At 58.4% G+C, this 13,749-nt stretch overlaps 1 protein-coding gene across 2 annotated transcripts in view; it reads left to right on the top strand.

The window, feature by feature from the left end:
- Nucleotides 1-13,749, top strand: part of GRK5 (G protein-coupled receptor kinase 5) — a 185,386-nt gene that overhangs the window by 159,468 nt on the left and 12,169 nt on the right. For both annotated transcript variants that reach the window (XM_045569276.1, XM_045569277.1), the window contains 6 exons: nt 3,382-3,445; nt 4,348-4,488; nt 5,827-6,017; nt 8,897-8,934; nt 10,642-10,731; nt 11,127-11,335. In XM_045569276.1, coding sequence (XP_045425232.1) covers nt 3,382-3,445; nt 4,348-4,488; nt 5,827-6,017; nt 8,897-8,934; nt 10,642-10,731; nt 11,127-11,335 — 733 coding nt within the window. The remainder of the gene's footprint in view (nt 1-3,381; nt 3,446-4,347; nt 4,489-5,826; nt 6,018-8,896; nt 8,935-10,641; nt 10,732-11,126; nt 11,336-13,749) is intronic.

Below are 13,749 nucleotides of genomic sequence, written 5' to 3'. Positions count from 1 at the left end.
ACAGGGAGGACCTGACTGACTTGTCACCCAGCAAGCGGGTAGTGCAGCCGAGGGGCCGGGCCAGGACCCCAGCCCAGGGTCTGCAGGACGGGGCGATGCCTGTGTTAAACGCATGCCAGGCTAGGCTGGTAGCCCAGGGTGGGAGCCCAGGTCCCTGTCTCCGGAGACCCGGCACTCACAGCCACCTGGGGACACAGCGGTCAGAGAGCAAGGAGGCCCCTGCTCCTGCCTGACATCAGCACCACTGCTGGCCCAGTCGCCTCTGCTGCGCAGGAAGCTGCGGGACAGGAGCCCCCCAAAGGCCATCCGCAGCCCTTTCGTCACTCTGGGCAGCCCAGCAGGAAAACACCCTGCTCTGCGGCCATTGGCTGGGCCGTTTCTCTCCACCCTGACTGGTGGGGATGAAAGAGCAACCAAGCGTGACCTTCTCTGACCACCACTGGCCACCCTGCACGTACGTGCACGTCATGTCTCCAGGAGGGCTAGGACCAGCCCAGACATCCTACTGAAGGCACCGGAGCCCCCAGCCTGAGTCCAGGCTCTGCCTCTTCCCGAGAAAGGGCCTTGGAAGGATTGCTCACCTCTCCACACCGCAGCTGGCTCGTTCATAAAATGGGGATCACAGCGCCTGCCTTGGAGGGTGAGGATGAGCCAAGGGGAGCACGTGCTGGAACACAGCAGGCGTCAACAGAGCTCAGCCATTTGGCCACAGGAGGGGAACTGCTAGCTGCTGCTGCAGCCATCACTGCCGTCAATCATCAGCGTCACTGTCGTCATCCTCACCTCGCCCTGTCTGATGCTGTAGGAGAGCCGGCCCCTGCCGGAGCCCAGTCCTGGTTCTGCCACTCGCAGGAGAGTCCAGTGGGGCTGCATTCACCACACCCCATCCCCTGCTCTGGAGCCCCAGCCCTGATCTGTGCCCACCTCCCCAGGGTGCTCAGGCTGCCTGGACCCCAGTCCCAGCCCCACCACTGACCAGCCAGGGCAGCTCATTTCACCTCTGGAAGCTTCAGTGTTCTCATCTGCAGAATGGGGACAGTGACAGTCCCACCTCCTGAGGCCGGTGCACACAGGCTCAGGAGGGGGATCATGTCCTTTATTCCTAGGAGTTCTAATAATGACATCTGACATGCACAGCAACAGTTTACAAAGAGCCCTCGATGGGTGTCTATGCCCTCTCATTGCCTGCATTTTACTAAAGACACAAGGCTCAGAGAGGTTGACAGGTTGGCCCTGGGCCACACAGCTAGGGCCTGGCAAGGCTGGAACCTGAGCCCGGTGTCCTCACTCAGGTCCTTGGCCCTTAGTCCACCCAGTGCTCCAGTTCCAATAGAATTCGATGGCTGTGGCCACTGGCTGTCATTTTATTTGTCTCTACCAAGCACATGAAATGGAGAAATGGGCATTTTTAACCCATGTACTGACAGAAAGAATTTGAGTTCACCGTTTGGAAGGCACTAAGTTTTTAAAGCCAGTGGGATAGAGCCGTGGCCTAGGAATGCCCTAAGTGACTGTGAAAGCACCCTGCCTTCCCCCCGGTTTTTTTTTCTTGCAAACAAGATCGTGGCCTGTGAGTGCTGTGCTGTTGAAATATTAAAGGGATTTTTTTCCCTCACAAGGTTAACCAAGAAATTCCTGGGAAATTGCATTACACTCATTTCCCCCTAGCGGGGGAGTTCTGCGGTGATGTCAACCAACTGTTTGTCCTCCACGTATGGTGAACTGTCAGGCCCGGGCCGCCTTCGTGTGGTTTCGAGGGCAGCTGCAGGAGAGGCTTCCCGGGGCCCCATGGCAGATGCTGGCACATGGCAGGTCGTCCCCGTGGCCACCCGGCTGCGCCTGTGCGTTGGGAAGACCCAGAGTGCCGGGAGCCCCACAGACAGGCAGCTCTGTGCTTCCCGAGGAAACACCAGCAACCAGAGAAGTGAGTCACCGTGTGTGATTCGAGGCTCGGGTGCCAGAGGGAGCCCTGGGTTCCAGGGATGTCCTAAAAGAGCAGCCGTGGTGCCAAAGACGTGATTTCCAGTGAAGTCCCAACAGCGAGGGAGCCAGCAGCGAGAAGGATGTCCGTGGAAGATTTGTGCGTTCAAGAGCTGCTGGGGGACCCAAGGCTCGCTGGCCATTCTCAAGCCAACCCAGTTCTTTGGCCCAATTCAGTCTCCATCCAACGAACGCCAGCCCTGGTCAGGACTCATGGGGCGGGAGCGTGGGAGGACCAAGAGCCAATTTTTTACATTTTAAGCTGATTATTTGTGGCCAAACAGGCCAGCGATGCAAACGCAAGCTGTATGCACCATGACGTCCTTTGCTGCAACTAGATACGATCATCATGTTTACTTGGAGAAGTATGGTCCTTGCCTCATGCTCTGGAGTTCATTCTGACTGGATGCTATAAATGGCTTTGGCTAATTAACATGAGGAGTCAGGTCGGGCACGGTGGCTCACGCCTGTAATCCTAGCACTCTGGGGGGCCGAGGCAGGAGGATCTCTTGAGGTCAAGAGTTCCAGACCAACCTGAGCAAGAACAAGACCCTGTCTTTACAAAAAATAGAAAAATTAGCCAGGCATTGTGGCATGAGCAAGAGGATGGCTTGAGCCCAGGAGTTTGGGCTGCAGTGAGCTGAGCCAATACCACTGTACTCCAGCCCGGGCAACAGAGCGAGACCCTGTCTCAAAAAAAAAAAAAAAGGTGGGAGGGAGTCAGGAGACAAGAGGTGATTGTTACTTCCATAAATACCAATTTTGACAGACGGGATCTTCTAGTGCTCTGGATCTATGGGGAAATGTAACAAAAGGGTCCCAGCAGTGGAAATGTTGGGAGCCGATGGTCAAAGATCACCGGACACGATTTGGAGACCATCAGCCGTTGCCCTCCACCGAGGCCGGGTCTTCCTGGGGGAGCGCCAGCAGGAGGGATGGGACAGGCTGAGTGTGCAGTGCGGGGAGGGTGTGGTCTCCTTCATGTGCTCTGTGGGACTATCCTCTGTAGCTCCTGGCCCCCTCCCCTCTCCCTGCACGGAAGACAAATCACCGCATGATTTGCATCTGGAAGACAGAGAGGAGCCACGCCGACAGTGTGGTTGGGCAACTTGGGACTTACACTCTTCACACCTTCCGCTCTGCCCTCCTGAGCAGGCGAGGACTGCCCATCCCCCAGCCTGCAGGGGCCCAGGGTGGTGGCCTGGGACTTGAACACCCAGCCCCAGAGCACGTCCTCGAAGACCCCGTCTGCAGCATCAGTTCCTGGGGATCCCCAAGGGCTGCTGCGGAGGTCGTGGAGTTGTGCCTCACCCGGCTGCTCTCAGTGGGGCTCTTGTCTATTTCTTAGGGATTCTGAACCTGATGCCGCGTGACCAACATTGGATTCTTGCTTTTTTCCAGGCAACCAGTGACCAAAAACACTTTCAGGCAGTATCGAGTGCTAGGAAAAGGGGGCTTTGGGGAGGTGAGTGAGCATCCTGTCTTCCAATGGAAGTTCCCGCACTCTAATCACCTGTCCTGGCCCTTCTGGGTCGGCCTAAAGGGTTCTAGGCAGGGCCCGTGCCAGTGGCAGCAGTGAGGGGGGGTGAGGGTAGGGCCTTGGGGCATGTCATGTGGGTCTAGGGTGGGTGGGAGGCTGTCTGGAGCCGGGCAGGTGAGATGGAGGTGTTTTCCCTGCCAGCTGCAGGCTGTCCCCAGCCCAGAGGGGACACATGGGCACCCTTGGTTGTGTTTGGGGAGGGAGAAGTGAGGGCACAAGGAGCTGAGGGACTGTGGCCACTTACATGTCTGGATGACACTGTCACGCAGAATTAGAGATTTCATCATAGGTTACCTGATCCTCCCAGTGCACGAGGCAAGCCTCGGCATTCCCAGTTTAGAGACAAGGGAAGCCGAGGTTCAGAATGGTCAGGTGACCCAGCCAATAGGGAGCAGAACTAAGACTTGAGCCTAAGGACCCTGGTTCCCACTTCTCTGAATTATGAACTCAGGGTTCTCGAGGGTCCCCCATCACTTCCCGACAAACCAGACCTCTGTACCAGCCACTGGGGAAAATCAAATTGCCCCGAGGACAGGACAGTACTTGGGGCCCTGCCCGGTCATCTAAACATCAGAGCGAATGGCTGATTCTGCACCTTCAAGGGCCAGGAGTCCCCCAAGGGGAGGGGAAGGGCAAGGTGGCGTGAAACCAGCTCAGGGTGTGGGGCCCAGGGCAGCGGTGGGTCCGAAGCTGGGCATCTCAGGGTCCTCTGGGCCTGCAGCCCCCACAAGGCCAGACGCGGCTGGCCCTGGCCCTGTCCGTGGCCCTGGGGGACTTGGGGCAGACCACAGTGCTCCTGTCACCGTGGTTTCTTTCTTGCAACTCAGGTCTGCGCCTGCCAGGTTCGGGCCACGGGTAAAATGTACGCCTGCAAGCGCCTGGAGAAGAAAAGGATCAAAAAGCGGAAAGGGGAGTCCATGGCGCTCAACGAGAAGCAGATCCTGGAGAAGGTCAACAGTCAGTTTGTGGTGAGCGAGTGCACGAGGCTGGTGCCTGGCTCCCTCCCTGGTGACTGGGGGGCTCCTTCCCTGGGAAGGGGTGGTCTTCTGCTGAGGCAGCTGTCCCTCCCCAGGGAGGTGGAGTGCCTCGTGCTTTCGTCGTTACTGGGGGTGGTGGCAGGGCATAGAGTGACATTCAGAAAGGACAGAAGTTTGTGTCTCTGGCTGTTGTCCCAGGCTGCCCCCAGCTGCCAGCTTTGTCCAGGGTGAAGGTATGGGTGGTGCAGTCGTGCCGTGCAAGGGTAACACCAGCCAGCTGTCACTTTGTCCCTGGGCCTCTTTGAGTCCAGAACCTTCCTCCCCACCGCCAGCCCCTTTCAACAGAGACCACTGGTGGCGCCTCAATGCTGCCTGAAGGGGCAGTGAAAAGGATCGTGTGCCTGACTGAGCTGGGGTGGCACGCCTCAAGGGCTGTCAGTTTTGATGGCTGGGTATTCCCTGGCTGTGTTGCTGTCCACTGTCCCAGTGGCAAGTTCCCACAGGGACACCCCTGGGAGCCCTTCTTCCGTGATCTAGGCAAGTGTGGGAGGAGGGGGCAGCCGCTGCAGCAGCCAGCACTGAAGCGCGACCCCACAGCATGACCCCACGAGCTCACTCACCCTCGGCTGCCATCCTGTCTCCTTTCCTCAGAAATAACTTCTGTGTTCCTGATGTTTACCTACAAGTTTTGTGGCCCAGGCCGTCCACAGCCTGGTCCATGGTGGCCGGTTTCATTTGTGCAGACCCCCAAGTGGAGAAGGGTCACCTCCCAGCGTAATTTGCTTCCCAAATCACACATCCCTGTGGCCTCAATACATGGCACCTCGGGTGCCTGGGCTCCGCCAGCAAAGGCCTAGACCCTGCTCTGCTGCGGTCCCCTTGACAAGTGGGCCAGGCGTGTCCTGCGTGTAAGAAAGTCGTTGCAGGCTGCGTTCCGCTTCTGGAAGCCCCACTGCCCCACCAGCCCCCTGCCAGCTGCCCCTGCAGTGACGAGCCCGTAGCCCGAGGGGCAGCAGCCCTGCTTTGTGACTGGCCCCCAGGCAACACGCAGTTGTAACCAGCTGCAGCACACACGTGCTTCTGTGCAGGGAACGCAGGTGCTGTCCTGTTGGGGTCTCGGGAAGGCCAGGGCCTGCCCCACCTGCCACCTCCTCACCTTCGGCCACTGAATGGGCAGCTGCTGTGAGGGGCAGCAGGCAGGTCCCCAGAGGCCGTTGGCATGCAGGGGAGCACGCTAGGCTGCCCTGCTCCCCCACCCGCCCCAGCTCCGAGGATCCCGAGGTGGGAAAGCGGAAGTGCAGGAGCTCACCCGGCCGCTCTTGCTCCCAGGTCAACCTGGCCTACGCCTACGAGACCAAGGACGCGCTGTGCCTGGTCCTGACCATCATGAACGGGGGCGACCTGAAGTTCCACATCTACAACATGGGTAACCCCGGCTTCGAGGAGGAGCGGGCCTTGTTTTATGCGGCCGAGATCCTCTGCGGCCTGGAAGACCTCCACCGCGAGAACACCGTCTACAGGTGAGCGGCACGGCCCGGGGGTGGCGCCCCCGGAACCAGGGCCGGTCAGCACCAGGGCAGGGGCAGGAGTCAGACAGACCCCACCCTGGGGCCCCAGGGCTCCCTGCAACCGAGGGCGTGAGGTGGGTTGCTCTCCAGCCTCCTGCGATTAGGGGCACTGAGTGTGAAAGATGTCCCCCAAACGGCCACTCCTCCGAGTCCAACCAGCGCCGGGGAGCCCAGCAGGGCCCGGTGGCCGTGGTCTGGCATCAGCCCCAGGAAGACTTGGGCAGGGCCACCGCCCACAGGCAGGCACTGAGTGGCCGTGAGGCCACCCCACACTCTCCTCAGCCTGCTCTGGGCTTCCCTCCTCCCTCCCAGGCCAGTCGCACAGGGGCCCGGCCTTGTGGGGCCAGGTGTCCGGATCCTGCCCGCGGCGGGCAGGGCGCTTCGAATGTTCCTCCCAGCGCCCCTCGAAGACTTTTGAAAATCTCTATGCCCTCCTGCATTTTAAGTTGACATTTGACATATTCCATCATATGTTTAAATCATGGCAAATATTGATATTTCAAAATTGGACCGTTCTTCAAGGGGTCCAGTGGAATGCAAGTGTTTTGGCAAATTAATTTCCACCATCGTTCATCTTAGAAACACATGAAACGCTCTTTAATGGTGAGGGATTGTCTATCATTTCCTTCTCCACTCCCCGCTCCCCACAGGATGTTACTATAGTGCAATATATATATTTTTGCCTAAAAGTCATTGATCAGCATAGATGACACAAATACATGGATAGATGTATGATTTTTTAGAATTCCCTTTGAGCAGAAGACTCTAAGTGTTCAAACAATTTCTTCTGTCAGGTTTCCACTATAATTATCAGTGTTATAGTAGATCTCATTTCTGATGGGTCCTTCGGGCCCTGGAGGTTTTTACACCTGGAGCAGGGCGCTATGGTAACACTCAGGAGGGAGGAACCTGCTTTTCTCCTGTAAGGTGGGAGAAGAGCTATTGAGAAAGGGCAGGTAGGAGGGGACATCCCAAGAGATGGCAGGACAGATCAATACGATGTCGAGAAATCCATACCCTTATGGGAACCCCCAGACAGTCTCGGCCGACCCCCCAGGGCACATGCACCTCAGTTGGGAGACCTTTTCGGTGGAACTCATCTTGGGAGCCCAAGAAGGGTTTGAAAACAAGAAAGAATGGTCTTGAGGACATGCCCTTCCCCCATACAGTCTCCCGGTTTATGCTTTTGCTTTGTTTTTTTCTTTTTTCTTTTTTTTTTTTTTTTGAGACAGCATCTCGCTTTGTTGCCCGGGCTAGATTGAGTGCCGTGGCATCAGCCTAGCTCACAGCAACCTCAAACTCCTGGGCTTAAGCGATTCTACTGCCTCAGCCTCCCGAGTAGCTGGGACTACAGGCATGCGCCACCATGCCCAGCTAATTTTTGCTATATATATTTTAGTTGGCCAGATAATTTCTTTCTATTTTTTTAGTAGAGACGTGGTCTCACTCTTGCTCAGGCTGGTCTCGGACTCCTGACCTTGAGGGACCCACCCGCCTCGGCCTCCCAGAGTGCTAGGATTACAGGCGTGAGCCACCGCGCCCAGCCTTGCTTTGTTTCCATTCAAGTCAAAAGAGAGTCAGGAAATTTTTCCTAAGGGTTGAATAAAGATGGCGCCATTTGATTGCCTTTCACTGAAAAAAAGAAAAAAGAAAGAAAGAAAAAGGGAAACCGAGAACCCTCCAAGTTTCAGCTCCTCTTTTTCTAAGGAGAAAGAGAAGCATGGTGTGTCCTCTCTGGCCCTGACCACCTGCCGTGGCCGCTCTGTGGGTTTGTTCTGGCCAGTGCCCGCTCGTGAGCTGAGCTGTCCTTCCAACCCCGTGGCCGCTGGTTCGTTGAGATGATGGTTCTTGCCCATATTTGGAATTGTTCACACATCAAAAGAATGCAAGTTAAATAACAACAGCAACAGAAGTATTTTGTAATAAATAAGTATACACAAACACCAATTATCACATCGGGAGGCCAGCCCACTGGATTTGGGTACATTAACCACTCCCCTGAGGACAGCTGCCATCAGTTAAATAAACAAAGCCTGTTAATTGAAAACTGGAGCCTCAACCCAGAGCCCATGTTCAGTTTGCCCCAAGGCTTAACGGAGTCACACACACTCTCCTCTGGACTGTTCTTTTGCCCACAGAGAAAACCTTTTACTAGTAAAACCAGACCCTTCTGTGGCCTTCCCCCCCCTCCCGCCCCCCACCGGGAATACAGAGCTTTCCTTTCTTTTGTGCAAGATCCTGCCATGGAAGAGAAGAGACATTAGGGAGAGGATGGGGCAGCCACACCTACAGCTGTGCCTTCTGGCCATGCTTTCTCCAAGACTGTAGTGTCCCTAGAGTTGGGGGGATGTGCCACTCTCCTGGGAGCCCCATCCCAAAGAAGGTCTTTTTCCTGGGGGCCCCATCCTCTCCCCTACAATTCCATCTTCCCAATTGTACAGCTGGTGCTTTATTCTCTGCGACTTCTCTTCCCTCCTTCCCAGGCCCTGCTCTGCCTTCAGGGCATCCTTAGACCTCCAGGCCTGCCCAGCCCTGGGGGCCGTTGATGGGGAGACAGGTGCCAGGACTGGCATTCTCCTAACCTTCCCAACATTCCCCAGGCTTGGGAAGACGCTCATGGCAAACAGCAGCATTTGTTTTAAATTACTGGAAGGAGAGAAATGAGCTCAAGATCATCTTGACTCAGAGAGGGACCAGACAGCCTGAGCCGGGAGGTGGGAAGGAAACACCCTGTGGCTGCGCAGGCCTGGCTGGCCCAGGGAGGACCCAGATGCCACTGTGTCCTCGCTGCCCGGGCTGCCCACACTCAGATGCTTGTTTTTCCCTTTCAGAGATTTGAAACCTGAAAATATCCTGTTAGACGATTACGGTAAGTCAGAGGGAGGCCCTTTCCCTGCCCTGTAGCTGACGTGAGTGTTGCAACCCATGGAGAGCCCAGGGCCTCCCAGAGAGGGACGGGGTGAGGCTGACCACAGGGCCACGGCCGGGTCTCCCCAACCCTGGCACCCAGGGAAGGCAGTGGGCGTGGGTAAATCTCCTGCTTGGAGAACAAGCAGTGTGAAGAGAATGTGGAGTCCAGAATTCCAAAGATAGTGGGCAAACCTTAACCTTCCAGCAACTTCTCTGTGCCTTATCTCCTCTGTGAAATGCAAACAGGTTCTGCCCTGCCCACTAGGAGGAGGGGGTGGGAGGCTCCCACAAAACAGCTTGAGGGGAAATTGTTTGTGACTCCAGCAGCTGTAAGTGTGTTGGGCATCATTATTTGAGCATGACTGTGGTTATGTTCTCTTGGGTGTGAGTCCCGGGGTAACAAGAGCAACCACGGTAACCCCTTGCAACTGCTGAGGCTCTTGCACCTGGAACATAGGTTGCACATCTTTTATCTGAGTAGCTCTTCCCATTGACATAGAGAGGGGCAGGGTGACATCTCTGTGCCCATTTTACAGATGACAAGACTGAGGCTTATAGGAGCCAACATGCCGAGGTCACCTCACAGTGTTGGTGAGGAGCTGAGAGCAGAAACTGGGCTCCTCCCAGCAGGCCCCAGGCCCCGGGAGCCCCCAGTGCAGGGAAGGGAGAAAGGAGAGGCAGGTCACTGGTGAGCTGGAGTGGGGTCTGCATTGGGCTGCTGCTGCGGGCGGGAGCAGGCAGAGGGTCCAGGCCTGCTGCCCCTCTCTGGACCATCCCAGTGTCCCCTGCAGTCTCAGAACTGAGCCCGCATGATGCCCTGCAGCTGGCAGCATCCACACGCTTTCCCCTTTCCTGTCAGGGGCCGCTGAGCCCGGGCCTCCACGCAACTCCAGCTTGGCGGGGGATCTCTGGAGCTGGGCCCTGCTGAGGTCCAGGCAGGTGTGGGGCCTTGGCGTCCACAGGCAGGGAAGGGGAGGGGACACGTTCCTTCCTGTGGGGTAAAGATGTGGCCGTGACCCTGCCCGGGTGAGCTGCAGACAAGACAAAGGCCGAAGCAGAGCTCTCGGCAGGGTGTCGTCTCGGCCTTCGGGGGTCAGTCCTGCACAGTGACCTGGGATCCCATCTCCGGGCCCGGCCAGGCCAGGCTGGACTTTTCCCCTCCTTGTTTCTCCAAAGGGAAAAAATCAGCAGCCTCCAAAGACCAACAAGGCAGGTCAGGGAGTTGCTTCCCAAATTGCTTTATAATTTTTTCCCGTTAAGCAAACTGTTGCAAAATGTCAGGAGAATCTCACATATTTCCCATAAAGTAATCCCAGAACCAGGCCAAGATGTTTTCAACTTTGTGACCTCAGCCTTCCAAGAAGCCTGTTCGGATATTTGATGGGGCGGGTTGGCCAGTGTCCAGCCAGACCTAGGCACCCTCTTGCATCTCGATGTCTTACTCCTAAAAAGTAGGCATCTACCCCCATCCTTTAGCACCCGTACCCCCAGGGGCCTGTGGTCACCCTGAGAGGGCAGACTGGGGTACCGGTCTTCAAAGGACAGGTGGAAACCTCGAGAGCTCGCATGCCGTGCCCAGGGGCACGCAGCAGGCCTGGGGCCTGGCCAGGGTGGGCCAGCTGTCCACAGCTGCTCCAGGGGCCCGCTGACCCTGCTGTCCCCTCAGGCCACATCAGGATCTCAGACCTGGGCCTGGCCGTGAAGATCCCCGAGGGAGAGCTGATCCGCGGCCGGGTGGGCACCGTCGGCTACATGGGTGAGTGCCCCGCGGCCCCTGATCACCACGTCACGCCCCCAAGCCCACGCCCGGAGCCCCTCACCTCTCTGTGTGTCACTGTCTCCCACAGGGCTGCTGGGGGGAGGGCTGGGGTGTTGGGTCCCAAGGTGACTTGACCAAACTGAGCTCTCTGCAGCCCCACCGCCCACCCGTCCTTAGGGAAGGCTCCCTAGAGGAGGTGTATTTACGGCAGGTTGTGGGTGGGAGCAGTGGAGGGAAGAGTGTCCCAGCCATGACACCCCAGGCCTTCTGTGAGCAGCACCGTCACTCTTGGGTGCAGGACACCCTGAGGCCCAGCTGGGGTGAGAATGGGTGCCGGCTCTGTCCTGCCACCGCCGTCTCTCACCCCTCTTTGTCCCCTCCTCTGTGCCCAGCTCCAGAGGTCCTGAACAACCAGAGGTACGGCCTGAGCCCGGACTACTGGGGCCTGGGCTGCCTCATCTACGAGATGATCGAGGGCCAGTCGCCGTTCCGCGGCCGCAAGGAGAAGGTGAAGCGGGAGGAGGTGGACCGCCGGGTCCTGGAGACGGAGGAGGTGTACTCCCACAAGTTCTCCGAGGAGGCCAAGTCCATCTGCAAGATGGTGAGTTCCAGCTCCCCTCCCTGCCCCCAGCCTGTCCCCAGGACAGCAACGGGCTGAAGGGACAGGGGCCTGCGCACGCCAGGGTGGGGGCGATGCAGCCCGCCAAGCCAGAGGGGCAGGTGCTCCTTGCCGTGGGCTGGGGCAGTCAGTGAAGGTTTCCAGGAGAAATCTGGGGAAGGGGCAACGGGGAACAGTGTGAGGTACCCCCACATCCAGCTCTGTGGGACTGTGGGAACATCAGCACAGGACAGAGAGGGGACAGTGCAAGCGGGTGCCCAAGGTACAAAGGGCCTGGGGCAAGCCCTGCCTGTGACCTGAGGCTTGGGCTGCCTTGGGCTCTGGATCCCAAGACACAGCTTCAGCCCAGGGGCCGCAGGTGGCAGGTGGTGATATTTTCACAGTCTTTGAACATCTTATAACAGAGTTCCGTCCACTAAGTGGAATTTTGGTCACACCAGCTTGGGTTCTGCATGACAGTGTCTAGGGGTGGTGAGATTGGACCCATCTGTGGGCAGGGTGCATATGGGAGTGACATTTAGACAGGCTGGGTGGGGGGACACCCCTGACCACTGCCCATGCCCCAGCCCAGCCTGGCCCTCAGGCCCTTCTTTCCGGAACCAGGGCCAGTGGCCCTGTGGGGAGATGGCCACATCCTGCTCCTGCCTGGCTCTCAGGCCCCCAAGTCTGGCCCGTGCCCCCTTGGGGGCCTCCTCCCCAGGTGCTGGGCACAGCTGTGCTGGCACCCCCTCTGCAGGCAGCTGCCCTCTGATGCCAGCTGCGTGGGGACAGGCAGGGCCCAGCTCCGCGTTTGTGAGCCCACAGACTTCCTCTCCCCGAGCCCGGCACCTGCACCTGCACCTGCACCTGCAGCGGCAGACGGGCAGGCGGAGCCCCAGGTGGGGCCCATCTTCCCCTCACCTCTGAATCCAAGGGCCTCAGGGCAGAATCGGGGTGAGCGGGAACGCCCAGGCCGCAGCTCAGGGAGGAGCAGGCCCGGGAGTTGATTAAAAGTAGCAACACTCCTGCTTCCAGAAAGCCTGTGGCCCGGGAGGCCCTGCCCCTGCAGCCGGCTGCCCCGTGCCGGCCACCTCCTCTCACCAGCGTCACTCTCACATCATAGTGTGACGGGAGGAAGAAATTAGGGCTGGATCTGCCATCTGACCACGTCCAGAAGAAGAGGAACCATAGATCTGTCATTTGCACGTGTGACAGACGCTGAGGGAGGGACAATGTGTGCACACACAACACACACCCAAACCACGTGGCCTGCGGCCAGTGCAGCTGGGGCCTGGAAGGAATCCAGACGGTCGTTGCAGCCAGGGAGGGGGTGGGGCGGCTGGGGGAACAAGAGGGCAAAGGTCAGGTGCGTGGAGACGCGGGTGCCAATGATGCGTGGCCACGTCATCACGAGGTATCTGTCCAGAGTGACCAAACTGGACCAGGGATCACCACATGTCCCAGGTCAGGATCAGGAATTAAGAGAAGCGGGTCTTGAACACTTCAAGGGACATGGGACATGGTGAGAGAATGAGGAGGTGGAGGACCCCCCACCCCGGCCGGGGATCTCCTGCTGCCGCCAGACCCCGGGCACTGCTGTTCCTCTGCTTCCCCCTGGTGGCCGCTGCGGGAAGGGCAGCATGGAGCCTGCTGCTCTGTGCCGCCCTGGCCCGTGGGCACAAAACCACTGTCCTCCTGAGGCCTCTGGCCTTGGTCCGTCTTCTCTTACGAATGACCCTGGAGTCAGCCTCCTGCACGCCCTTAGCCACAGCCTTGCAGGCCTGGCAGCCAGGCCTGCCCTGTCCCCTCCAAACCGCGTGGGCCCAGGACCCTGCAGGGCCTGACTTGTAAGGAGACCTTCAGGGCTACTTCTAGGCTCTGGTGGCTCAGCCCTGCCTGCCTGGGAGGGCCACTGCCCCACAGCGAGCAGGCCGGTTCCTGGCCCCCAGGGCCCATCCCCAATTCCATCTTGGCAGCCATGGAACTGCTCCCCTGCCCCCGGGGTCTAAAAATACATACATCTCACTGCCCTGGCCCCTGGGTCCAGCCCCTAGCCCTAGACCTCAGCCTCCACCTTCCTCAGGCCCCTGCTGAGTCCAGCACTGGGCCTTCCCCACCCCTTCCCAGCCCCTCCCTCTGGCCCTTCAGCCATCTTCGTCTCACTGTCCCTCTAGCCCATCAGTCCTCCTCCTCCAGGAACCCCGCCATGCCTGCCCACCCTCCCCTCCCCACCCCACACCTTCTCTCCCTCTCACTTCTCCCAGTGTGTGTGCACCTGGTGTCATGGCTGCAAACTCTTTACCTGATGATGTAGCCACAAGCCATTTACCTGATGCCAGGTTGCAGACAGGCAGCGCGTGGGTGGGTGTCTTGTTTAGCCACACAAAGATTTAAAAATGAGGGGGGGTCAGGCGTTG

The sequence above is a fragment of the Lemur catta genome, chromosome 14 (assembly GCF_020740605.2).
Source record: "Lemur catta isolate mLemCat1 chromosome 14, mLemCat1.pri, whole genome shotgun sequence".
NCBI lineage: Eukaryota > Metazoa > Chordata > Mammalia > Primates > Lemuridae > Lemur > Lemur catta.
This window is presented reverse-complemented; position numbering and strand designations above follow the sequence as displayed.